Source organism: Lacerta agilis, chromosome 4 (assembly GCF_009819535.1).
Source record: "Lacerta agilis isolate rLacAgi1 chromosome 4, rLacAgi1.pri, whole genome shotgun sequence".
Classification (NCBI taxonomy): domain Eukaryota; kingdom Metazoa; phylum Chordata; class Lepidosauria; order Squamata; family Lacertidae; genus Lacerta; species Lacerta agilis.
The window spans coordinates 20,322,505-20,348,411 of NC_046315.1; the positions used below are offsets into that span (position 1 = coordinate 20,322,505).

General features: G+C 45.6%; 2 protein-coding genes across 4 annotated transcripts in view; one reads left to right on the top strand and one right to left on the bottom strand.

The window, feature by feature from the left end:
* ALKBH8 (alkB homolog 8, tRNA methyltransferase) overlaps window positions 1–4,594 on the bottom strand; it is a 48,078-nt gene extending 43,484 nt beyond the window's left edge. Inside the window, exons 1-2 of the mRNA XM_033146223.1 lie at window positions 4,527–4,594; window positions 918–1,075 (exon numbers count right to left, since the gene is read on the bottom strand). Of these exons, the coding sequence (XP_033002114.1) occupies window positions 918–1,046 (129 nt within the window). The 5' untranslated portion in view covers window positions 1,047–1,075; window positions 4,527–4,594. The remainder of the gene's footprint in view (window positions 1–917; window positions 1,076–4,526) is intronic.
* An 8,885-nt stretch (window positions 4,595–13,479) lies between these two features.
* ELMOD1 (ELMO domain containing 1) overlaps window positions 13,480–25,907 on the top strand; it is a 44,847-nt gene continuing 32,419 nt past the window's right edge. For 2 of the 3 annotated variants that reach the window (XM_033146224.1, XM_033146230.1), the window contains exon 1: window positions 13,480–13,691. The gene's annotated coding sequence lies outside the window, so the exon portion shown is untranslated. Of the gene's footprint in view, window positions 13,692–14,057; window positions 14,344–25,907 lie in introns of those variants that run through there. The other variant, XM_033146225.1, reaches the window with a different exon arrangement.

Below are 25,907 nucleotides of genomic sequence, written 5' to 3' on the forward strand. Positions count from 1 at the left end.
CTAAAAATATGGTTGTTGTTGTTGTTGTTGTGATTTTGATTTATATACTGCCCTTGATAAAAAGATCTCAGGGCGGTGGACAACATTTTAAACACATTTTACAGCGCCTAATAATAAAAAACATAAAACAAAGCATGGTAATAGTCATAAAAAACAATCATAATAACAGTCATCCACACACATGCACACACCTTTAACAGGCCATAGATTATTTAATGGTCAAAGGCCTGGCCAGTTTTCACCTGGCCGCTAAATACATTTAATGATAGTGCCAGGCAAGCATCACTGCAGAGAGCATTCCACAGACGGGGAGCCACCACAGAAAAGGCCCGCTCTCATTTTGCCACCCTCCAAACCTCTCAAGGAGGGGGGACATAGAGATGGGCCTCAGATGACAAGCACAGGGTCTGGGTCAGCTTGTATGGGGAGAGGCGGTCCTTAAGGTATTGAGATCCTGAGCCGTGTAAAGCTTTATAGGTCAACACCAGCACTTTGAATTGGGCCCAGGAAATACTTAGCAGCCAGTGCAGTTGGGTCGGGTCATGATTGGCATTATATGCTCAAACCATCTTGTTCTGGTGAGCAACCTGGCCACTGAATTTTGCCCCATATATAATTATTGATAGCAGCTTTCATTTATGGAAAATCTACTCAAGACATTAATCCAGGATGGGTAGCTTGAAAAGCCCAGTCGTCCATTTCACCAACAGCTTGGATTTCTGCCATGTGCTCCGTTCCACACCAGCCTTCCCCATCTCCAACCTGGTGCCCTCCAGAGGTTGTTGAACTCCAAATCCCATTAGCCACAGCCAGCCTGGCCAATGAGCCCCATTAAGATCAGTGGGGCCGATCTCTTAGTAAACCTGCTTAAAACACAATTCACATTCAGCTAGGAGCAACTTCAACTCCCAAGTCACCTTGGTGGGGTACGACACGCACTCAATCCCCTCGTGCCTTAGCAGGGTATGCCTGGCCTTCATCTGTTTTTGCCGCAGCTTCTTCTCTGCTTTACTGAGTCTCTGTTGACCGATGCCATCTGTTTCCATGCTGAAAAGGTCAACGGAGAAGATGCCATCTGGGGGGAAGAAAGGACCAGGTTTTAAATCCCTTGAATGGAACAAAAACAATCTGCAACAAATCCTGGTTTTGACCTATAAAGCTATTTATAGAACACCCAATATGGCATTAAATCCTCAGTCCCACCTCATCTGAAGATACAAACCAGTGTAACTTGCTCATCCCAGGGGCAGGTTGGGAGCATTCAGCTCGGTCACGTGACCTGGCAACCCTGCATATAGCATAGCTGTCAACCCTCCCTGCTGTTTCCCAATGCTATAATAAGGGAATTTCCCGCAAAAAAAAGGTAAAGGTTGCCAGCTGTGCCATATAGCCCAGTTTTAATAGCTTGTTTTCCCTCTGCCAGGGTTAGGCAGAGCAGCAGCCCCACTGCTGAACAGGGTTTGGATCTGGTGTGACTTTACACCAGCTTCTTGTGCCTAGGACTGCTCCCTAATCCTTATAAAAACCCTGTGAAATTGGCTGATATTATTCTCATATGTCTCATGAGATGAGCGCCATGAGATTTCCCCCGAGCCCTTTATGTTTGTTTGCTTTTCTGTTTTATCGTTGTAGCTTGTTTGCAATCCACTGTAGGAGCCCTCTGGTTGTGGGAGCAGGATATAAATGCAGCACCCAAAACCCAAATAAGGCTGTCGAAACTGCAACACAGTCCAACATTGACTGCCCTCCTGCAAATGCTTACTGGGAAGTAATTTCCAGTGAATGCAATTTTTTTCCTGAGCAAAAATTTTTTTGGGGTTGAGCTCCACAATTAGAGCTGATTCGATTTCTCACTGTACTGAAAAGAGAGAGTGTCTCCTTCGTACCAGTAGATGGTGCACTCTGCCCATTTATACTGTAATTCCCCACGCTCCCGAACGTTTCCCCCCTTTTATTTCTGGTCATTCCTAGCTTACAGAATCACAGGAGTAAAAAAATAGACTTTGCCGTAATCTTCATGCAAGTGAAAAACTTGAGGACTTCTGAAAAGGTTGGTATTAGCTAGCAAATGCCCTGGAGTTTCCATTAAAACAAAGCAAAGAGGCAGAGTGGCAGAGCAGTTAGCAGCAACCTAAGCTACTTCTCTACAGCAAGCTGCTCTTAAGCAGGTTTTAAAATAAACAAAAAGAGGGTTTTAGAAGCGGTTAGAGGCCTCGGCTGACTCAGTGGCAGAAGACATGTCATGCAGCTAGTATGCCATTTTGGGTACCCCTATTTTGGCAAGGAAAAGCTGGACAGAAATTTCTTTTATAAATAAACATAAACAAATTTGAAAGGTCCTAGTCTGGCATGTTCACTGGTACCCATAAAGATCCCCTGAGCTGAGGAAGATGCCAGCATGGAAAAGCATTTGACACAGTAGACAGCCGTATCTCCTGGATCAGTGGTTGGATTCAGTATAAGAATAGCTCCTTGGTCAATGAGCGTGGTTAGCACAACCAGATGCAAAGAGAAATTGTACAGAAGTGGGAACTTTGACTGATGCAACTTTTCTTCAATCTGCACGAGAAACTGTACAGCAGGGGTCAGCAAACTTTTTCAGCAGGGGGCCAGTCTACTGTCCCTCAGACCTTGTGGGGGGCCGGACTATATTATGAAAAAAAATATGAACAAATTCCTATGCCCCACAAATAACCCAGAGATGCATTTTAAATAAAAGCACACATTCTACTCGTGTAAAAACACCAGGCAGGCCCCACAAATAACCCAGAGATGCATTTTAAATAAAAGGACACATTCTACTCATGTAAAAACACACTGATTCCCGGACTGTCCGCAAGCCGGATTTAGAAAACGATTGGGCTGCATCCAGCCCCCTGGCCTTAGTTTAGGGACCCCTGCTGTACAGTATCTGCAGCAATTTTCTCTTCTACCTAGCTATCGAAAGCACATAAGCCCTGTTCTTACGCCCACCTGGTCACCCTAGGGCTGCAATCCTTTGCACACTTACTTGAGAACAATACTGCAGCCCTGCACACACTTACCTGGGAGTAAGTTCCTCTGAACTCAATGGGGCTTACTTCTGAGGAGGCATATAGAAAACTGTGCTTCCAAGTCTTCTTGATATACAGGTATATGCTCACATCTCTCACACTCATATAGCTATTGCTTTTAGAAATTTAAAAATATAAGACCATAATAAGAGTCTTGCTGGATCAGATCAAAGACCCATCTAGCATTCAGTTCTCATAGTGGCCAGCCAGGTGTCTATAGAATGTGTGCAAAAGAACACAAGGAAAACAGCTGTCTCCCTACCTGCAGGTCCCTAAATGCACATAGAGACATTCATTCATTTGTTTATTACAGTTATAAACCAGGTCAAACGGCACATCTAGGAGGGCTTTCAGAAAAGTAAAATATGCATTTAAAACAATATACTGTACAGCAAACAGCTCAAGACTTAAAATTAAATTAAACAGACACGTGAGAACCTAAAAGTTTAAAATTTGAGATACCATGCAGACTGACCCTGTCACCCTGGGGGCTTACTTCGACTATTTTCCCCGCAGACTAATTTGTTCCAGGAGGACAGATTGTGCCTGCAAATCTGCGCACAGAATCTGGCAACCATCCAGGTCATCTTTTGATCTGTGCCTAAGAGAAAGGCATTTAGTTTAGGCTTATCCGAAAGGTCAGCAAGAGCCATTTTTATTGCAGAGAGAGGGAAAGAGAATTTTAAGGGCCGTATTTCTGGTTTTGTTGTATGCTGCTGTGTGTACATTTAGGGAGAAGAGCAGGATATTTAAAAAAATAACATTATCATCATTATCATGCTCGAGTTCCTTGAATTCAGCAGACCGTGAATAGCATGGGATCTGACCACAAATGAAGCAACCCAATGAAATGACACAAACCACTGGGGTACCCATTCAGCTCAATGGAACGTACTTTGAGTGAGTTGGCATGAAATGGGAGGCCCTTTGGTTCTCTCGATCTTTCAACAGAATTACTCCAACTGCTCTCACACAAGGCTAAAGGCTAATGGAAGCGGTACTGACGGATAAATAAAAGTGCTCAAGGTTGTTGTTGTTTTCATAGAATCATGGAATTACAGAACTGGAGAGCTGGAAGGGGGTCCCCCAAGGTCATCTAGTCCAACTCCATTGCAGTGCAGGAATCTCAACTAGATTTTACACGGGATCAAAGCCGGGACTGTGGTATCTATTTTTTACTGCCTTTGCACCACCACCGCCGCCTCAAAAAAAGGAGTGCACTGGAAACAGCAGCTATTATGTCTGGACAGGAATTTTAGGCTACTACTGTATCCTTAAAACACTCGCTTTCCAAAATTGAGTTAGCATTAATAAAAGTGCTGATTCAGTGTCTTGGGAGCAGGAGACGTCAAGCAAGTCTGAAATCGGGAGAGGAAACCGTCCCGTCTTGGGTTCGAATTTGCAGCCGGGTTGAAAGATGTTGCCACTTGCCTTTTTGCAAAGCAGAACATAGCAGAGAAGAAACTGGCTTACCTTACAGGAGAGCAGCCATGCTGCAGGAAACAGCCCAACTACAATTCCCATGAAGCTCTTCGCCTACAACTCCCGTCATGCCTTGCAAACTCCCGGCTTTCTTTTAACCCCTTCATTACACGCATGTGGTATCACGTTGCTGTGTTCTTACTTATTTCTCAAACTACGTTGTGTCTCGATGGGATAAAGATTAACTAACACAAAAACAAAAAACTAACACTGCTTTGTTTTTCAGAGCCCTGAGCTTGATGGAGGGGAAGGAAGGTTTTGTTCTGGTGGAAATCGTACAGCATTATTCCGCACCCTTCTCTGCATTTTAAGTTTCTAGGTATTTGCAGCCAGTATGTGTGGTTTAAAAAAAATGGGGGGGGATGCAATTTCGTTGTAAGCTTAATGTGTAATAAGTCCCACTGAGTTCAATGAGGCTTTCCCCCAGGCAAAAATGTGCATCTGGCTTCAACATTAAACTTAGAAGATAACCCTTGCATTATTATTTTTTTAATTCAATCAGCAAAAGGGTAGTTGGAATGGATGAGCAATTAATTAAACAGACATGCATAAATACATGCAGTTTTGTAGTGGTGAATTCTGGAGTGCAAGCTTTCCTCATGACCACCCCCATGTTTAATTATTTCATAAAATGTATTGGTAGCTGGATTGTAAGAAAAACCTCAAAGCAGTTTACAAAAAAACAAATCAAGGGGGGAAAATACAGCCCTGCTTTAAAACATGCAAAAGTTAAAATACTAAAACAGATTAAAATTACCTCAACTTTATAAGCATCTGGCTAAAGGATTGTCTATAAACATGAATGTTTTTAGCAGGTGCCGAAGAGTACAGTTAAGGTGCCTGCTGCTTGATCTCAATATGCAGGGAGTTCCAAAGGTGTAGGTGCTGCCACGCTAAACTAGGGTTGCCAGGAGCACCCCAAACCCTGAGATTTCAGAGCCCAAACATGAGAACTGGGTGATGTGCGTGGAGGTTGCCTGAGAGCATGTCATCACCAAGCCCCCTCTGAGAGTTGCCTCCTTTGTTTCTGCAGTTTGCAAGTGGTACTGCCCTCTCTCCTGGTTCCCCTCCATGTGACGAGCATCGTCTGTGAACTATTGGAGGCCATGCTTCATTTTATTATTCCATTTATATAACACCTTTTCTTCCTTTTCTGTTTTTGGACTACAATTCCTATCATCCACTAGTCCTGCTAGCTAAAGATGATGGGAATTGTAGTCCAAAAAGAAGTGGAGGCCCAAGTTTGGGAAACCCTGAGCTAGATGAACCAATGGTCTGACTCGGCATAGGGAACTTCCTATATTCCTGTTTTAAAGCAAACCCTTAACGAGTAAATCTTTTTTAAATGCTTTTTTTTGGGGGGGGGGGAAATGTAAGAAAAAAGTAAAAACATAAACAAGAGATCATGTCACATCCAGGCCGATAAAATAAACATATGATTCCCCTCCTCCCCCCCCCCACACACAATAATTCTGATTTATTTTCTCATTTTATTTATTTATTATCATCGGTGGTATTTTTGTAGAAATAGCGGTGCCAGAAATCATCACGAATGCCTCTCTTGTTCTCTTATAATGGCAATGGCATTATAAGACGTGCAGGAACCAAGTTCTGGCTGGGGGAAAAAAGCCCTGATTATCATCACCATCATTTTTCTGGGGTTTCAGGTGAGTTCTCAGTCAAAGTTAAATCAGCAGCTACTCTCACACTCAAACCAAATATTGCCTTTTTGTGGAGCCCTTCAATTTCTCTTTGGTCTCCACTCTTGCTCCCCCGCCTCAAAACAGTCCCTGTGGGTTTACACAGGGCTTCAAGACACAACTCCAAGAGCACATCTGCTTGCCCACTGGCTTACTGGGGATTCTCTCCATCTTTTTTCTGCTTGCTGTCCCACAAATAATTCTGAGGCCAGGGGTTGCCAGCCCAGCATCTGTACCTATAGAGGCCTGTCCTGGCACCCACAGGGCCCCCTCCCTCCACTGAAATTTGGCTTGAAAGAGACGTTCCATTGTAGCTAATGGATCGGTTGTGGTGTGTACTTTGTGTGTGTGTGTGTGTGTGTGTGTTGGCCATGACAGTTTCTCCACTGTGCAAGTAGGCCCGTGGGGAGGGGGAGTTGGCAACGCCTGAGCTAAGTCAAGCATACGTTCTGCTCTCCCTCACTGAAATCACTGGGGCTCTGTCATTGCCTTGTGTCGGATTGTTCCCTATTGTATGTAAATAATGGGACAGCAGCAGAGTGTTTCATAGCCACATTTAAGTGCATGGCAGGAAAGAGGTCTGACAAAATACACATTGACCTAAATTCAAATTAGACTCCCGCTTCCAGGCAGGGAAGACCAATTCTCTATTGTAACTCCACTGAGGCAGGAGCTATCCCTCTTTAGGAAGATACCCAGAGAAGCCTTGCACTGTATGTCAGGTCGATTTTACATCTGAGCAGTTCAGTCAGGTTTTCATATTGTGTGATGTATTATCTAACGCCTGCAGGGAGGGCTAGATTTTCTATATAAAAACATCCCCAGTTTTGCAAGGAGAAAGCCAAATTGTATTAAAAAGATTCGGCATTGCCTTTACCTTATATTAAAAACTAATTGCTCAGGTGCTTGTTGCCATTTCTGATTTCTCAAGACTCCTCCTCAGATTTCAGTCCCTAGCTATGAGGGCTAGAAATTTTGTTGTGCAATGCCACACCTATGATGCACAACTAGATTTTGAAATGGATCCTTCATTTTGTTTCAGTATTGCTTCAACCATCTTTGACTTGAGATGTCAATGGGACAAAACGTATGACAAAAGCAATATTAAATCACTATTATCTCCAGTACTGATAAAACTGGTGATTCTGAAAGTCCATGCTTATCTATATTTGCTTTTCCTACATTTCAACTTTCAAGGTGGTACAAGTGCAAGATTTTGACAAAGGGCTCATCCATTCCATAGCTGTCTTTTAATGTGGATGGTAAGCTTCTTCTCCAAATCACTGCCTTTCCACAATTTCCCCTCCCTTGATCCAGATTTTGGGACACTGGCGGAGGAACAGGGGTGCAGGGGGAGCGCACCGCCCCCAGCAGCACAATCCCGGTGGGGTGCCATCGCGGCTGCCCCCCCCCCCCCGCTGGATGCCATGCCCCCGCAGGCAGTGCGCCACACTCCCAGGACACATGCCACGCCCCTGCTGGTGGCACACCACGCCCCTGCAGCAGGGTGCCATGTCCCCTGGGATGTGCATCAACCACGCCCCCATCTGCTCTCTGCCCCACCCCACCCCAAGTTTGAAGCTCCGCCACTGACCAGGGATACTCTGAGAAAGGAGAGGGAATGTGGAAATCCAGATTGAGGGAAGCAGAGATACCAAGTTGAATAAAATATGGAGCAGGGAGGGGGGGAGAGAGAGAGAGAAGGAAAGTGATATGGGAGGTAGGGGGACGAGGACATAGGAGGGATGGCAGAAAAAAAAGTTTGAAAGTAAATGGCAAAGCTCTTGACAATGTCCTCCTCCCTTGGCTCTTACAGCGTGTCTTGAATTTAATTTTTAAAAATGACAAGCAACCAGGGAGCTGCTTCCTCTCTTGTCCTATCAGAGTTTCATGAATCTGCCCCATGGAGCACGCAGTTTCATTCTCTCTTTGTGTCTGTCTCCAATTGCAAGGGCTATAAGAAATGATGTTGGACAGCAACCCTTTTACAAGTTCTTTTACAGATCTTGCTGGGAAATGAAGGGCAAACGTGGAAAAGGGAAAGGGGGGGAAAGGCAGCAATGCCGATTACTTGGAGGGCCCTGGCCTCCACAAATATTTTATGGGGGCCAAAGGGACCTGGGCCCCTAGGAGTTGGCACCTATGGAGGGAAGGGGAAGTCAGTGATTTAGAGGAGAACGTCACAGAGCAATGGATAATTAATGGAGGTATATTATTCACATTAAATGACAGTGCAGATGAACCCAAAATCTCTCACCTAATAAAACTTAGAAGTTATGGAATCAGATGTCAGGTTCCCTTATACAACAGTCTCATGGGCCAAATTAGGACCCTTGCTGGGCCAGCAATTGGGACGTTTTAGTTTTGGGCAGACAACCAATGACCCACATGGTAGACATTTATACAATTATAAATAGTGTGGAGGTGGTAAATATACATCATTCCAGTTTGGCGTGGCTTACTAAATTGCTGTTTGGGCCCATAACCAATAACTCAATTGTATGACTTTGCCATAGTCATGCTAGAATTGAAGAAGCTGGTTAAAAGGCCAGCCCAAATTAAAATAAGTATCTGGCTGATAGCCTAAGGCTGGCCATAGTAGAATAGAAATGCCTTTTTTGAATTTTCAGTGGCTTTTTTGGAATTCTCAGTGGCTTTTTATTTCCTAGTCCAATATTCCTCTTTGGCTGGATAAGCTTTTATCTTTAGGCAGAACCAGTACATGTGCAGCTCAGTCCTATGCACGTTGAGTTGGGATGTAAACATACCGCATTTATATGTCAAAATTATTTTTCAAAAACCCTTTTTCTGGCACATCAAAGTCTGCAAATTGTTGCCAGTTCTTCAAAGAGAATGATCCTACAGGTTAAAAGAAAAGAATGACTTAAAAGCTTCTTGCAGTTACTAAAATAGTCTCTCCTTTCAGCGGGGAGAGACGAGGCCAATATTTTGCAAAACTTTGCTGGTTTAAGTTAATATCATGGAATACTCTTCTGCCCCTAAGGAAAATTGTGACATTAACCTGAGAAAAAACCCAGTTCTGTCACAAACGATTAGGATTCGGTGGGCAGCTGGAAGGCTGTGCAACTTTAGCTGGTTATTCTCATGCTAGCTGTGCCAAAGAAGCAATCTTTTTGGCATTTTCTCTCTCTTTAGGGCACAATCCCATCCATTGTCAAGGAGGCTGTGAGCAGGAGATTACACATAAGCAAGCGGTTCTATCGGAATAGACATTCAGAAAGATGCCCAGAATGAGCAGGAAGACAGGAGGAGGGCAGGGAGAGGCGCATATTTTGCTGTCTATACCAGCTCGTTGTGTGATTCTTGTAATGGCCCTGTGATGCACCGAACACGCCAAAATCCAAATCGATGCTTATGTATATGGTGTAGCTTGCATTGATTTAAGGAGAGTCAGGGTCACAGGGTTACTGGCTTCAGTACAGTAAAGTATTCAAGGCCCTCCTTGTAAATTTAAGAATGTAACTAATCCTGGATTACACACTCCACTGGGGTGGTAACCTGGTTGCCTCGTCCTTGAATTCTTCGTTGGCACGAACCTGGCAAAACTGAGCAAGGTTTGCATTCCTGGAGCTCTTAAAAGGACCAAGACGTCCCCACTTAAACGCTGTAGAAAAAAGCCACGCGCCTTGTTGATTCAGATGGCAAATGGTAGTGGGAAACTTTCCAGGCTGAATAAAGGGTAATCCTTGCATTGGGCAAATTGGAGCCAGAGAAGAAGAAGAAGAAGAAGAAGAAGAAGAAGAAGAAGAAGAAGAAGAAGAAGAAGAAGAAGAAGGTCACCCAGCAGCTGCATGTGGAGTGGAGGAGCGGAGACACGAACCCGGTTCCCCAGATTATGAGTCTACTGCTCTTAACTATTACACCACACTGGCATTCTGTGATGTGAGGCAGCTGGTTAAGAGAAAGACTCCCTCATCCATGGGGGACATTTGCATCGACCTGTAACAGGGCCTTCTCGGTGGTGGTTTCCATTTGTGGAATGTCCTCCCTCAATTTAACATGAATTTTACTATCTAACGAGAGCATTGATCCATAAAATGAAAGCATTAAACAATGTACTGCAGTCACACAATCAATCAATCAATCAATCAGTAGCTGAACTGGGTTCCACACAGTCACACAAAAAAGAGCCACAGAAACACAAAATAAATAGCAAAAACAGACAGACCTCAGTGTAACACTCAAAACGGAAGTGTGGCACTCAAATCGGAAGCATAACAATCAAAACGGAGCATGTTCAGCTTCCAAAAAAAGTTCGCAAACCAGAACACTTATTTCCGGGTTTGCAGTGTTTCGGTTCCAAGTTGTTTGAGTACCAAGGCGTTTGAGAACCAAGGTAGGGAAGTTTTTAAAAAATGTTTAGTGTTTAATTATGTTTTTATATACGTTGGAAGCTGCCCAGAGTGGCTGGGGCAACCCGGTCAGTGTGTGGTGTATAAATAGTAAAATTATAATTATGGAATGGGACATCCCTATTTTCATTGGAGAAATGTTGGAGGGTATGATCTCACCATATTGGGGGATTCTGTGCTGTAGCCTGTATGCCTGCTCATTTGGCTGACTAGGTGTTGATCAGCAACTTCAAAGCTGCTGCCCTTTATTATTTTATGGTCCTTTATCTTTAAACTGGACTTGGACCAGACAGCCACTCAAATAGAGGAGTGCCCTCTGTAAAGTAGGACACACTTGCAGTTTGTGCAATGGTTAATTGCTTTATTTTTGCTTGGTGTGTAATTCCTGCCTATTTCTTATTGAGGTGGTCAACCTGTGTTTGAGCTGCCATAGTTGGATGTTCCTCATACCCCGCCCACCACCCACAAAAATCCCTGTATGTGGACAGGTAGTTTGTCAGGGTGCTAGCCTAGCCTTCTTCCTGACTTGCTAGTTTTCTATGCACAGGGAATTTTTACCAAGTTGCTAATACAGAGGAGCATTGTTTGTTCTCTTCCACCACCCTCCCTCATTAGTCTGAAGTAGTACAAGTCCTGGGGAGACCTAGTCCTTGATGATTGGCAGCTGAACGTCAACCCCTGCGCCTAATGAAATGCCTTTGGGTTTGAAGTGATGTGAGGAGATGCAACAGTTCTCGCTGCCATGTGTGTATCTGTGATAGCCCATATACAAATCATCACTCAGGGCTGCTGTGAGCCAGACTTCAGATTTTCCCAACAGCAGGGAGATTCTCCCACCTCCAACAACCGTTGTGGCCAAGAAGATAACTGGAGCTTAAGCCTCAAAATTTGTTCTCACCCTTCCCTTGCAATTGTGGAGACGATTCATCCAGTTATATGCAGAGGTTTTTTTCCTCATGGTTCACTACAAAGGAAATAAAAACAGAACATTAGGGATCCTCTGACGGGGGCACTTCTGATTATTCCCCCATGCACCTGTTACTCATTCAGCTTTTGCTAGAGTTGTTCAGTCGTTCAGTCGTGTCCGACTCTTCGTGACCCCATGGACCAGAGTACGCCAGGCACGCCTGTCTTTCACTGCCTCCTGCAGTTTGGCCAAATTGAGCCTTTAAAGCCTGTTGTGGAAGGCGAGATTGTTGGGTTGTCTTTGCTTTTTTATGCATTATCTGTTTTTTTATAGTGTGATTTTAAGCTGTGAACCGCCCTGAGATCTATAGGGTGGAATAATAATAATAATAATAATAATAATAATAATAATAATAATAATGTTGTGGACCTAGCCCTGTGGGACTCCCTGCTAATAGTTCGGCAGGAATCATCCCCGCTTTCTTTGACACGCATTCTGAAAACTGTGTTATTCAGACATTCCTTTGCCATGTGAATCTCTTTTTTTACCAACCAGCATTTACTGGTGCTGTTATTGATGTTGAAATGTTGGTTTTTTTATGTTCCACCATTTTATGAAGCTGCAGCCTATGCATATTTAAACAAATAAACCATCCTTGGGAAATTGCTGTGAGCAAGGGAAGACTCACCTCCATGGCGGGCAGAGCAACTCCCAGGCTGCTGCCCAGCCTCACTCCATGGCCTCAAGAGGACGTCCATGGGACCTGTTCCCTGGCAACTGTCAGAAAGGGAAGACCTGCCTCCATCACGGGCTGAGTGAGTTCCGAGATTATGCTCCACACTACTGCTTTATCTCTGAGTACACCAGTTGGAGCTTTTGCTGAGCAGCGGGAGGCTAAAGGGCAACGCTGGGCCTGGGGAATACAGTGGTACCTTGGTTCTCAAACACCTTGGTACTCAAACAACTTGGAACCCAAACACTGCAAACCCGGAAGTAAGTGTTCCAGTTTGCAAACTTTTTTTCAGAAGCCAAACGTGCTCTGTTTTGAGTGTTATGCTTCCAATTTGAGTGATACGCTTCCGATTTAAGTTTTACGCTTCCGATTTAAGTGTTAAGCTTCTGTTTTGAGTGCCGCACTTCCATTTTGAGTCTTATGCTGAGGTCTGTCTGTTTTTGCTATTTATTTTGCGTTTCTGTTTTTGTGGCTCTTTTTGTTTTTGTGACTGTGTGGAACACAGTTCAGCCACTGATTGATTGATTGATTGTGTGACTGCAGCACATTGTTTATTGCTTTCATTTTATGGATCAATGCTCGTTAAGATAGTAAAATTCATGTTAAATTGCTGTTTTCGGGGTTGTTTTTAAAAGTCTGGAACGGATTAATCCATTTTGCATTACTTTCTATGGGAAAGCATGCCTTGGTTTTGGAACACTTTGGTTTTGGAACAGACTTCTGGAACGGATTAAGTTTGAGAACCAAGGTCCCACTGTACAGGATTGCCTTCAGGCGGCTCGGATAACTCCATACGCCTCCAGCATTTCTCCGATGAAAATAGGGACATCCTAAGGAAAAGTGGGACATTCCTGGATCAAATCGGAAACCGGGGTGGCTTCTCTAAATCAGGGACGCCCCTGGAAAATAGGGACACTTGGAGGGTCTGTGAGATGCATTGCTATTTTAAAAAAGGAGTGGTTATTTCTAAATTCACATCTATACATATAACTCAGCACATGCATATTTTACGCCCTTTATTTTTTGGGGGGGTAATGTGTATTTTCCCCCTTTCTCTTTTAAAGTGCCTTAAGTGGTCACCTATAACAAGGGGGGGGGCGTACAAGAGGCCTCAATAGAGCGGCGGGCCTGACCCTGGAACGACGGCGGCAGCGCGCATCTCCCCCCACGGCTCCCTCGCCTCGCAGTTCGCAGTCCTCGCCAGCAGGGTGCGCCAAGAGCGCAATGTCCCTTTCCCTCCATTCAAGCTCGCCGAGGCTGCTGCGCCTCACCTTCCCGGGGCTCGGCGGCGGCGGCGGCTCTGCCTCTTGCGCGCTCCCTTCTCCTTTGATCCCTCCGGTGACCCACATTGCCGGAGCGCCGCCGCAGCTTGCTCCAGGGAAGGAAGCTTCGCCAGCTTGCCTGGCGGCGCGATGGGACTGTGAGAGAGCCCACGGCCAGGAGGTAAGCCAGCCAGCCAGCCAGCCAGCCAGCCACGGGTGGGCAGGGCAGGCTTTCCTAACCACAGCACCCCACACACCTCCGGTCCTCAGTGCAACTCTCTGCAAAATATAGAGCCTCGCCGCCATCCCGCTTCCTCGCCCACTGCAATCCCTTGCTTTTTTTGGCATTGCTCCCAGTGCTGCATAGATACGCTTGCATGCATGCATGCATGCGTTGCCTGGGCGGCGCGATTTAACCCCGCATCCTTCGCTTTGGCAATGGCCGGGGTTGGCGGGGGCAGCGGCTGCTGCTGCTGCTGCTGCTCTTTGCAAAAGCCGCGAGCCCGGCGCGGGGTCGCCTAGCGACCAGCAATCAATTAATCATGGCGAGCAGCGGCGCGAGCTCCCGGGGCGCCGCGCTCGCCCTGCACCCAGGTCCGCCATCTGCACCACCAGCCAAGCCGAGCAGATGGGCGGAGAGGAGGGAGCAGTTGGCGTGGCCGAGTCGCGGCTATTGATCGTGGCTTCTGGCACCCGTGCTGCTGGTGGTGGGGTCTGTTTTCATTGATGGTTCCTGGTTCATTTGCCGGCGAGGCTCGTTGGGTGTTACTTCCTGATAAGCTGCAAAATACTCCTGGCGTTTGCTTTCAGTTGAGGGTGGGCAGGCGAAGAAGGTAAGAGTTAGTATGGGGGGGGGGGAAGAGGGGGGTTGCTTTCTTTGCATGCTTTTATTTTATCATTGGCCGGTTAACAGAGCATTAAAGAGGTGCGGTGCAATGCCTCCTTTGCTGGGAGTGGGATTAAAACGCCTTTTTGCCTTCTGAGTTGGCGCGTGCAAGAGTGTGCCTTTGCTGTGTGGTTTAGATTCACCCCAGCCCATTGATTCGGCATCAGGCTGCAGTCCTATGCAAGCTTACATGCGAGTAAGCCCGCTTGAGCTCCGTGGGCCTTGCTTGGGGTTGTGTAGCATCGCTCGGGGGGGGGGGCCTTTGCTGTTACAGACCTTGCCGCTTGGTTCCAATGGGCCTCCAAGTGGCTTGCGGGACAATTAACAGTAGGCCTATGATTTAAAAAATCGCCTTAAAACCCGAATGAAATAATGGGGGGGGGACATGTAGGAGTTTTAACCTGCCTATTAAAAAAAATGCAGAACACCGAAGAGCCGCAAAATAGCAAAGCAATAAGGGAGGACAATTTCAAGTGGCGCAGGAATGGTGGTTGGTTTTAGCTTCAGCAGGGGAGACCCCCAATAATTCATGGCTCCAGAGGATTTATGTTTTCCCCTTCCTCCCCCTCCCCGCCCCCACTTTCCTGCTCAGCCCCCCACCCACAGGTATAGTCTCTGGAGCAAAATCTAACTTGGGAAAGGTGTGTGCTCTCAGCTTAAAAGTGACTTCAGAAGAGGTCTCCTTGGAAGTAAGTGGTGGTGCAGCTCCCAATCCCATCACGCTTTCTTGGAAGTCAGCCTCCTCCTTCATAAGGTTGCCTGATAATTGCAGCCCAGTCCTCTGCATGCCTACTCAGAAGCAAGTCCCCCTTTGCTCATGTGACTTGCTTCCCTGTAAGCGTGCGCAGGATTGCAGCCTCAATCCGAGTCCCATCCGCCCCAGAAGTGAATGTGGCTTAAGTTGGTATGGAAACCTGTAGTTTTACAATGGTTCGTAGATCACTCGGTGATTCCTTTGGTTGCGTGGTCAGGGATATATTTGATTCAGGAGCACAGAGATGCTTGTAGCATCCTTGCTCCCAACACAGGGATTGAACAATAACGTAAATAAAGCCCACCACATTTGCTCAGCAAAGGGTTGAAAAACGAAAAGCAGGATCTGGGCTGGTATCCCAGGTGCCTTGCTCTGCAGTATGTGTTTGTGTGTGTGTCGTGCTGATGGCTTGACAAGCTCTCAGCACAAGTGGAACAGCCAATATGGTGGAAAGCAGGTAACCAAAGCTACCGTAAGGAGGAAGCAACAACATCTGATTGCTGCTAATTTGGGTTATAGCAACATAGGATATGAGGTGATCTAGCAAGAGGTTTTGGTCCTGAGAGAGAGAGAGAAGGGGACCTGTATGAGCAGGATGCAGAAATTTCTGTTTTCACAGGCAGCACCTCCAACCTGTTAGGAATTAGGTTTTGCAGTGGGGAATCACTAGGGTGCCTAAGCTTGTTGCAGCTCTAGATAATGCAGTCCTGCCAGCCTGTATTGTCCCTTTAAAATAGGTTAGTGAAGGTGGGGGAACCTATAAAGACTGACACCATGATAGTTGCTGGATCCTTTTTTATTGTAGGTCACCCATCTCCATTTTTCACAACAAAGGGAGACTTTATTTTATAAAGGGGGGTTGAAAGCATTCACCTGCACACTTAAATATAACCCTGTTTGCTGCTTGTTTTGTAATCAGCATTTGCAAAATTATTGCATCATATAAGTTTATGGCCTCAAAGACTTAGCTTTGCTTGTGTGTGTGTGTGTGTGTGTGTGCGTGTGTGCATGCACATGTCCTTCCTCCCCTCCCCCAAATAGATGCATGGGACATTTCACTTGTCTTTTGTTAGTTTATGATACAGCTAAATGGAATATATATTCAGAGTGGCTGCAGACTCGGTGTCACTTAGCTATGGCCTGATTCCATCAGAAGCAAAAATCTGCTGCTTGCAATAAATATGTGAGCAGTGTCTCCTGCCTCCTTCTCATTCTGCTACGCAGTGATAAATAACTTGTGTCGTGTAAGCAACACTACAGGAAGATGAAATCTCCCAGCCTGATAACCTTTTAATATTTCAAGAGTAAATTTCTGAAGCTGTGGTCAGCTGAAATCTCCAAACTACATGGTGTCCCCCCCATGTTAGCTTTGTATGTGCTGAAAATACAACTTTGCACATTTTTAAATCGAAACGCATTGTGCAACTTCTTTGACCTGTTGTTTCCTGTTTTTATTCATTTCTGTAAAACTCTGGATCCAGATTGGTTATAAACCTTTTGTTTTTGTTTGTAATCGTGTTTCAGAAACCTGCATTTGTTTTGTTGCCCACTTGGTGGTAATAACTGCAAATGTACCCTTTTGCAGAAAATATTCTGGAAGCATGCTGTGAGGGTTGCGTTGATGGGGGCTAATAATGATGCACCCAACTAAAGTATTCCTCTGAGCTGTAATGTCTGTTGAATGACAAAATATATTTTCTCTGTTGCCTTTGCCTGGGGATCCTAACCTATTGGGGCTGGCAGATCTAATAGAACTAGGCAGCCAAGCCACATTCCAGTTACGAAATGCCAAGGTGGTGTTACATAGGCTGATTATACTTTGCTTTTCGTTTCCACCTATACACACACACACACACACACACACATACATTGCTGGTGATAGTCCCAGTAGTGGGAGTGTGAATATACACATAGCTCCAGATGGTAGCTGATGTCTTAAAACAGGTAATCTAAAATCTGCTTCTTGGCGTCGTTCCTGCTTTTTGCAGAGCCATGAGTTGTTAGCGGGCATAGCAAGTAGCTTTGCTTGCTGTGTATATAATATATAGACCCTGCAGCACACTTAGCTTGCCAATTGCTCGAGTAAGCCTGTAGATTTGAGGCCAGAACTGCATATCTGGTGGTGGAATCTGGGTCTCTTGTCAAAAGGTTGGTGATGGATTGGAGGTGGGGAATGATTTTCCGGAGGGAAGCAATGGGATGGGAAGCTCAGCACGGAACTGGAGTTCCAGAGATTTGTTTTGTCAGAACAGGGTCCACCTCCCTCGGGTCACCGTAAAGGGGATATAGGAAGTGATTGAAGAGCAAGTGTGGCATAGTGGCAAAATCCAGGTTCAACCCCCCACTCGACCATCAAGATCACTAGCTGACCTTGGATTAAGCTGCAGTTGTTCCTCTAGCGGTAGGTTTAGATCAGGCAAAGAGGTGTCCCTCCGCCCAGCCCTGCTGGGCCTCCACTGGCAGAGCTCGTCATTCCACCTGCCAAAGGTGCAGCTGAGTGCAATTTCTGCTTGCAGGATTCCTGCCAGCAGTAGCTTGCAGCAAGGCCTGGGAGGAGAAGGCATTCTTGGGAGGGATTGAACCAACTTGGGGGCGCTGGCCCCGCTGCCATCATACCACAGCATTGGGCCCTATCACTGTGCCAGGGTGGCACAGTGGTTTGCCTACTCCCACCCTTGCGCTGTGGTTGGATGCAAGTGGCGCTGTGGTCTAAACCACTGAGCCTCTTGGGCTTGCCGATCAGAAGGTTGGCAGTTCAAATCCCTGCAACAGGGGGAGCTCCTGTTGCTCTGTCCCAGTTCCTGCCAACCCAGCAGTTTGATAGCACTACAGTGCAAGTAGATAAATAGGTACCGCTGCGGTGGGAAGGTAAACAGCGTTTCCGTGAGCTCTGGTTTCCGTCACGGTGTTCCGTTGTGCCAGAAGTGGTTTAGTCATGCTGGCCACATGACCTGAAAAGCAGCCTGTGGACAGACGCCGGCTCTCTTGGCCTGAAAGCAAGATGAGCGCCGCAAACCCATAGTTGCCTTTGACTGGACTTAACCATCTAGGGGTCCTTTACCTTTACCTTTCACCTGACATGTGTGGCTGTACTGTCGAGGAAGCAGTGGCTCTGCCACTCCCTTAAGATGCGCCGCTGCCCAGCCTGGGTTTGGGTTGCAGTGCCAGTTGCTATCTCTCAGCCTAATCTACCGGTACATCACAGGGTTTTTGGTGAAGGGCCACATTCCATCAGGCAGAATCTGCCCAGGACCAAATAACTGATGGAGCCCAGTGTGAGTGGAGCCTGTCCCCCTTTTTCCGTCTTGTTGCCACCTCCTTTTCTCTCTCCATCTCTTTTTTTTACACACCCGGCATCTCCCCACCCCCTTTTCACAAAATTAAATAGAGGGCCACCTGCGTCCCACTCTGTACATACCGTACTGTCTAGAACTCCCTGGAGGGAAAGGTGGGCTTGTAACATAGATACAAATAAATTGTGTGTCTTTGTTAGAGGAATCCCCAAATGTCAAGGGTAATATTTATTTCATTCTGGAAAGCACCTGCCCCAGATGGAAGTGAGACATGTGCAGTGTGAGTCTTTGTAGGGTGGGTGGTTCTGATTGCCTCTGAAATTCAGGCCAACATCAGAGGCAAGGCCCAGTGCCTTCCCTGAGGCTGCATTAGTGGTGGTTGCAAATTTTGGCCAGATAAAAAGGCCAGCCAAAAGCTGTGCATCCCTGTTCCTGTATTCCCAGTGATTTGTGGTGCTACCTGTTCCGTTTCCCAATGCTAGCTCCTTGAGCTGCAAAGCCCCCAGCACTCACTCTGGTTTCTTAAAAACTAACTGTCGTGATAGAAGAGGCAGTGTAAGGGTAGAGGGCTGGACCAGGATGTGAGAGACCAGGGTTCAAATCCCACCCTCAAACCACTCTCTCTCAGCCCTGCCTCACCTACCTCTCAGGGTCGTTGTAGGGAGACCAAAAAACATGTATGCCTCCTTGAGCATCCTGGAGAAAGGTGAGGTATAAACGCCATAACAAAACAAAAGTTTTGCAAGTTTTCCACTGGCTGTCTTTCGGATGCCAGCAATCCGTAGCGAAACAGACGCTGCTAAATAATTAGTGCTTTCCGCCGGAGGAGCTCGGCAACGGACGAGAGACGTCACCCCTTGAGTTGAGATACCATCATTGTGGTTCATTTTACCAACTTACTGTAGCCTGAGTCTTGCGGTCCTGGGCACAGCGCGCCAGATTTTGCAGAACATCAACACAAGCACTGTAGGAAGATTTTCTTGGACTCTGCTGCTTCTGCCATTTCCTCTTCTTTTTGGAGTATGTGTTGAGGAGCGTTGCCGTTTAACAGTTGTGTAGGAAGAACTTCCATGAGAAGTTCGGAGGTTTTGGGTAGCCACTGTTTGTTGTCGTTTGGCCTTGTTCCTTCCCTGAGTGCTGACGGAGAATTTGGGGAAGGGTCTCATCTATGGCTTGGTGCTGTGCTTTGGGGGCCCTTGGAATGCCCATAATACACAGCACGAAGTCTGGATCTACATTAAAAGTAGCATCATGTCGCTTTTAAAAAACCATGGTGAAAGGGTCCTGGGAACTACAGTTTGTTGAGAGTGCTGACAAGAGGAGAAGAAATACCGACAAAGGAAGATTGGACAGTAAAATTAATGGAATATGCAAAATTGGACAAAATGACGGGAAGAATCCGAGAACAGCGGGACCAGAAATTCATCAGAGACTGGTTTAAGTTCACGAACTATTTGAGAAATAACGATTTACAATTGAATACGTTTATAGGACTTCAAGAAGCTTTGTAGTTAAATGTGGAAATATTATTGTAATTATGAGTTTTAAAGCGATTAATATGTATATGATAGTGTAAGCAATGATAGACTAAAAGAAGTATAGAACTATGATAGAAATTTGAAAGCCACGTGAAAGGTCTGAGGGAAGTCACGGCTATGGTGGCCAAAGTAGATGAATGTATGTGAATTTATATTTTATTTTACGTAGTAGTTATAGTATAAAACAATAAAAATCATTTATAAAAAAAGAGAGTGCTGACAACAGGAGACTCCTATTTCTCTCAGAAAGCTATGGTTTGCAGAGGGTGCTAACAACCAATCCCTCTCACAAAATTGTGGGAATTATAGCTGTACAAGGGGAATAGGTAGTATGGGTGGAAAACTCAAATTCCAGTTGATGGCCCAATTTCTCTCCCACAAGTTTTAAAAAGGAAAAAACCAACAACCTTATTTAGCTATTTTTTCACCTGCACAGCACTTCATTCTGCTATGTATTTTTTCTGATTTATCAAGTAATTGGAAGGATATTGACACTGAGAAAATAATTACAGCTAACCCTGAAGATAGTTCATTCGTTTGTGTGGAAGAAGTGCTGTGAGCTGCACTGGAATCTCAAACAGGGTTTGATAAGGCCCTTGAGCTTAACCTTTCGTGCCCCTCAGCTCTGCAGCAAACTAGTTAATGGCAGTCATTGGATAAATAGGTCTCTCTGTAATGTGTGTTTACTTCATATTTTTAAATTCAGCTGACATTTTTTGTGCTGGTTTAAACTGTGTTTTAGCTGTTTTGCTTGATTTTGTACCTTGAGACATGTGTGGAAGTCGATGAATAAATAATATTGAGGTCGGGGAGAACTGTGGCTCAGTGATAGTGCTGGAAGTCTCGAGTTCGAGTCCTGGCCTCTCCAAGTTGGGCTGGGAAAATATTGTGTCTGAAAACTCGGAAAATAAATTAAAAAGGGGTGGGAGAGCAGGAAAAAACAAACCCCGGAAGGGCCATCTGACATCTTGCAGGAGCCCTCATGTTTAAAACGACCACCTCCTTGTGTGGCGGGGGGGGGGGCAGTGACCACTCTGCACCAGCTTCGGACAGGTAGTGATGGTTGTGTGGGGCTGTTCTGGCCTTGTGCGATTTTGCTTATACATGCGATAGCTGGGAACTCAGCCCCTGTGTCAGAGGAGATCTACCTGTTTATGTGTAAAGGCATCACGGTACAGACATTTGTATACATGGACTTTATGAGGAAATGGGTTGGTGACTCCTTGCCGCAGCTCACCACTTGGTCCTGTTTTGTTCAACCCAGGAGTGAAGAAGGCCCAAGCAGGGCTTTTCTTGTCTCTTAGGAACGGGCAGAATAAAATGTGATCAGGTCAATAATGCCTACAGCTCATTTCAGGAGCTGCTATTAATTTTCTTCTGACATCTCTTTGATCAGAAAACAGGAAGACAGATGTCTCTGTTTATTGGCTCTGGATTCTGTTGATTTAATTGCAAACAAAGCCAAGGAATTCAGCTGCAAATTTGTTTTTTTTTTTTAAATAAGCAGCAATAAAATAAAACCCCACATTACTACTGTTGACAAACACTCTTGAAAATGCACACCAGGAAGCGGAATGACTCTTAACTTAGCATTTAATTTTACACCCTGCCTTTCCTTGCCCCTTTTTTCTGTTTTCATCTTTTATCCTCTTCCTCTAGATCTCCCCCTCTTCAGCATATTTTTTAACCTTGCATTAAAAAAAAAACACACGCCCCCTCCTCCGCCCCCTCCTTGTTTAGCATCTTGCCAGGAGGAAGGCTCTGCTCCTTTCTTGATTGCTCCAAAAGGCCCTCCTTTGCTTCCTCCTTGTGATTTGGCAGAGGTTGAATTGTCCTACAATGATGCAACAATGGCAGGATTCGCCTCTGAAGCGGTTGTGTGAGTGTACGTTGGAGGCACATGTTGTACTTTAAAAATACATCTGTACCTACAGTGTGCTGCTAGTGAATGGTGCCTCAACCCACTGCCTGCCACATCCATCTTCATCATCCTGATTTCTGCCAGAGTCACCATCTCGGCTTCCAGCCACACAGTAAACCCAACGCTTTCATCTCTCCTTCTCTGACATCAGGTGCCATTTTGAAACTATTTTGGGTGGCGGGGGGCAGTTAAGCAGCCTCAAGGGGCATCACTGGAAAAGTGATGTTTGCGTTCGAATCCTGCTTGCTGGTTTCCCACAGGCACTGTGAGAACAGAATGCTGAACTAGATGGGCCATTGGCCTGATCCAGCAGGCTCTTCTTATGTTCTTATGCTGAGGTAAAATAAAGAGTCGGGACACCTTTGGTCCCCCAGGTGTTTCTGAACTGCAACTCCCATCAGCTTTAGCAAACATGGCTGACGATCCGGGATGATGGGAGTTTTAGGTTAGCAGCACCTGGAGGTTTCCAACACATGAGGTAAAATATTTAAACATACCTTCCACTGCCACTTTTTCATTCTCACCTCCCAGAGCTGCTTGTCCTTGTTTTAAACATAATTTAGAAGTGTCAGAATCAGGGGTCAGCAAACTTTTTCAGCAGGGGGGCGGTCCACTGTCCCTCAGACCTTGTGGGGGGCCGGACTATATTGGGGGGGGGAATGAACGAATTCCTATGCCCCACAAATAACCCAGAGATGCATTTTAAATAAAAGCACACATTCTACTCATGTAAAAACACGCTGATTCCCGGACCATCCGCAGGCCGCATTTAGAAGGCGATTGGGCCAGATCCGGCCCTCAGGCCTTAGTTTGCCTATCCATGGTCAGGATGGTAATGCTAGACTAGGCCACAGGTGAAACCATCAATACAAGCTTTTGATACAGCTTCTGTGTGGCCCTTGGTCATGTATCCTAAGAGTTGGTCCTGAGGAATGTGCCTTTGCTGGTGGTGCCTGAAAAGCCCCTTTCATCCACACCCCCAGCTTTACCTGCCCCTCACCTGATGTCATATATGATGCCAGGATCTGGGGCAGGTGGGCGTGGCTGGACTGGAACAGTCTTGCAGGCTAAATGGGGAGGCTGGTGGACCAGAATCGGGCCAGGCATTCCCCACCCCAATTTAAGGATTTAAAGGTAAAGACTAAGTACTATAAATTGGGCCTCTAAAAATGCAGGGCAACTGGTTTGATATTAGGGTAAGCTGTACCTACTGCCTCACCCCTACAAGCGTCAAGGTGATGGCATTTTGCACCTGTTGACTTTTCAGTTCTTTGCTTGGAGAAACGCACAGCAAGTTTCGAATGGCTGTGAATTTCGGAGGATTGCCTTGTTTCGGTTCTCGTACCGTTCCAGAAACTGCGAATTTGATCCATTTGGCAAACTAAATTGAATCTCACCCCCTGACTCCGGCAATTGCATAGCTGTCAATTTTCCCCTTTTTTTAAAAGGGAAATTCCCTTATTCCGAATAGGATTCCTCGCAAGAAAAGGGAAAAGTTGACAGCTATGCAATTGGCCATTCGGGATGAGGTAACACAGCAGCCTCTGGAGGGCATCAGGTTGGGGAAGGCTGCTTCAGACCAAAGGCCAAACCTCTTTAACCTTTCATCCTGCCAAGTAATTGCAAATCACGTTCCAGGCACTTAAAGAATTGGATGGCTGGCTCAATCAGGGATGTCTGCAGATGCTGTAAATCTATGGAACCAGCTGTTAATTAGACTGCATGTCCCAAGAGAGCAAAAGTGAGCACTGATGTACATGGTTGTTCTCGACTTAAGGTCGCTGTCAAATTGGGGAAGGGGGCGGGCAGCTTTCCCTCTTGTATTTACCTTTCCTTTTTTGCTTTTCTACCCCCCTCCCCACCTCCCGTCTTGGTACAACATAAGGAACATCAAAGGCATCTTCAGGGAGTGTTAGAAGCCAAGCTTGCCTGCCAAGGCATTAATGAAATCAGTTTGCTGTTAGCCATTCTTTCTCTTCTCCTCCTCGTTGTCCTCAAGCAGGTGCCACTGCTGTCAGTAGTAATTGCAGCTAAATTCAGGGACAGCAGCAGGAACCAGACAGTCAAAAGCAATCTTGATGAAAGAGGCTTTCGCCGGCTGGGGCTCGCGTACTTTTTCAGCGAACACTCACATGAGATCCAACAGGAAAGTTGCTTTTGAGTGGTTTCCCTTTTAGCAGGTGACATTATAATTTATTCACAGATCTTACTGAAAGAAGAAGAAGAAAGGGGAGAGATCAGTAGGCAGGATAAAAGGATTGCATTCAAAAAAAAACAAAAACCTCACTGCCTCACTGGATTGTATGGTACAATTGGCCATGTTTTTATCCCAAGCGTGCTCAAAATGTTGGGAAGGAGGGTCAGTAGACATGGGTGCATGTCTGCCCTTTTATAGTCTTTTCATGTGCAGAATCCTTAGTGATTGAGTGTCAGACCATGATGTGGTCGCATAACAATGGGCCCAAGCTTCCCTCCCCAACAGGTGAATTGAAATTTTAATATTTTCCTGATGGCTCCAAAAGGCCTTTGCAGTAGCATGTTGAAATGTCCGCCTGTGCTAAAAATACTGGATTTGGTTGGAACCACATTCATGCCATTCCCAGCTACTTCACAGTTAGGGAGAGGCAGAACTTCATGTTTCTGCTGCATAAAGTTTTGGAAGAGCCCCAAATCAATCCATCACAAGTGCTTTTGGAGTTAGGCCAGGAAATGGAGCCCCATTGGATCTGGGGGTTTTGCCCAGCAAAAAAGCTTTCTATTCCCCTAAATGAAAACTGTGTCTGGGAGGAAAGTCTACCTGCTTCTTTTTTTCTAACAAAGATTTGCAGTGCATCGATTTGAAGTTCTGTTCGGATTTCCAGTTACTTGGTTTAAGTGCCTACACCACTGTAACATATGTACGCGCTCTCTCTGAAAGCAGTCGTGAATAAAAACTTTTACTAGCGTCTGCCAAATAGCAGCAAGGAGGGGCAGGGAGTTCCTCTTGCTCTTAAATCACTGACAATGTTCACCTGGATGTTACTCGGATAATCTTTGCATATAAGTCACACACTTTGGGTTGCATCCAAAGTAGTGCTAAGTCGCAAGTCACTTAACGGTATACTTTGTTCTGTCGTGATGAAATGTTTTGCACCAGCAGCACATCGTGTGGCAGAATGGAGAAACCGGTTGCTGGCAATTCCGTTGCACGGCAGATTGGACAAACTCTTGTGCAACGGTTTTCTGCTAGCACAGCCGTTGCCTCGGATCCCTCTGTTGCGCATGGTTAAAATTCACCCGCCCTCCCGCTAGCGCAGAAGTCCTTGTGCCAGTGTACAGAGAGCATAGGATGCAGCTCACAGATCTCCCTTTTGATATTTGCTACTTTAAAATGAGACTAAAAAAAAGGAATGCATAGCAACAAAAATTATAACGTCAAGAAAGCCTGAAGGAAACTCTTGCTCCATTACGGAGAGGAAATGGTGAAGCTGCTCAGTGTCATTTATTTCACGACACGAACAGATTCCCCTTTTCCTCATTAGCAGGCTTCCTTATAACAGAAGTTCTCTGACTTAAAAGATGTGCACTACAAGTCCTGCCCTCGGGAACTCCATAGTAGGGACCCAGATAATCTCATATCAGAACCTCATAATGATTATACAGTTTTGGATAAAAGTTGCACCTTTTTCCAAGTACCTCTGAATTCTTTACAGACATTAATTACATGCACACTATCAAGGAACTAGGCATCTCCTAATATCTCTCAGCACCCTTGACAAACTATAGTTCCCAGGGTTCTTTGAGGGAAGCTATGACTGTTTAGTAAAATACCGCTTTAACTGTAGGGTACAGGTGGGGCCATTGTCTAACCTCCTTACGAACAGATCAGGATGAATGCTCAATAAACAAGTTTGTCTGAAGCACCCACTTTAAACTTTAAATAGATAAAACGAACAACAGGTTAATTCATTGGCGGCGGCAAGCAGACATTTTGTCACCTTTCACCTTACTTTATTTTATTTGAAG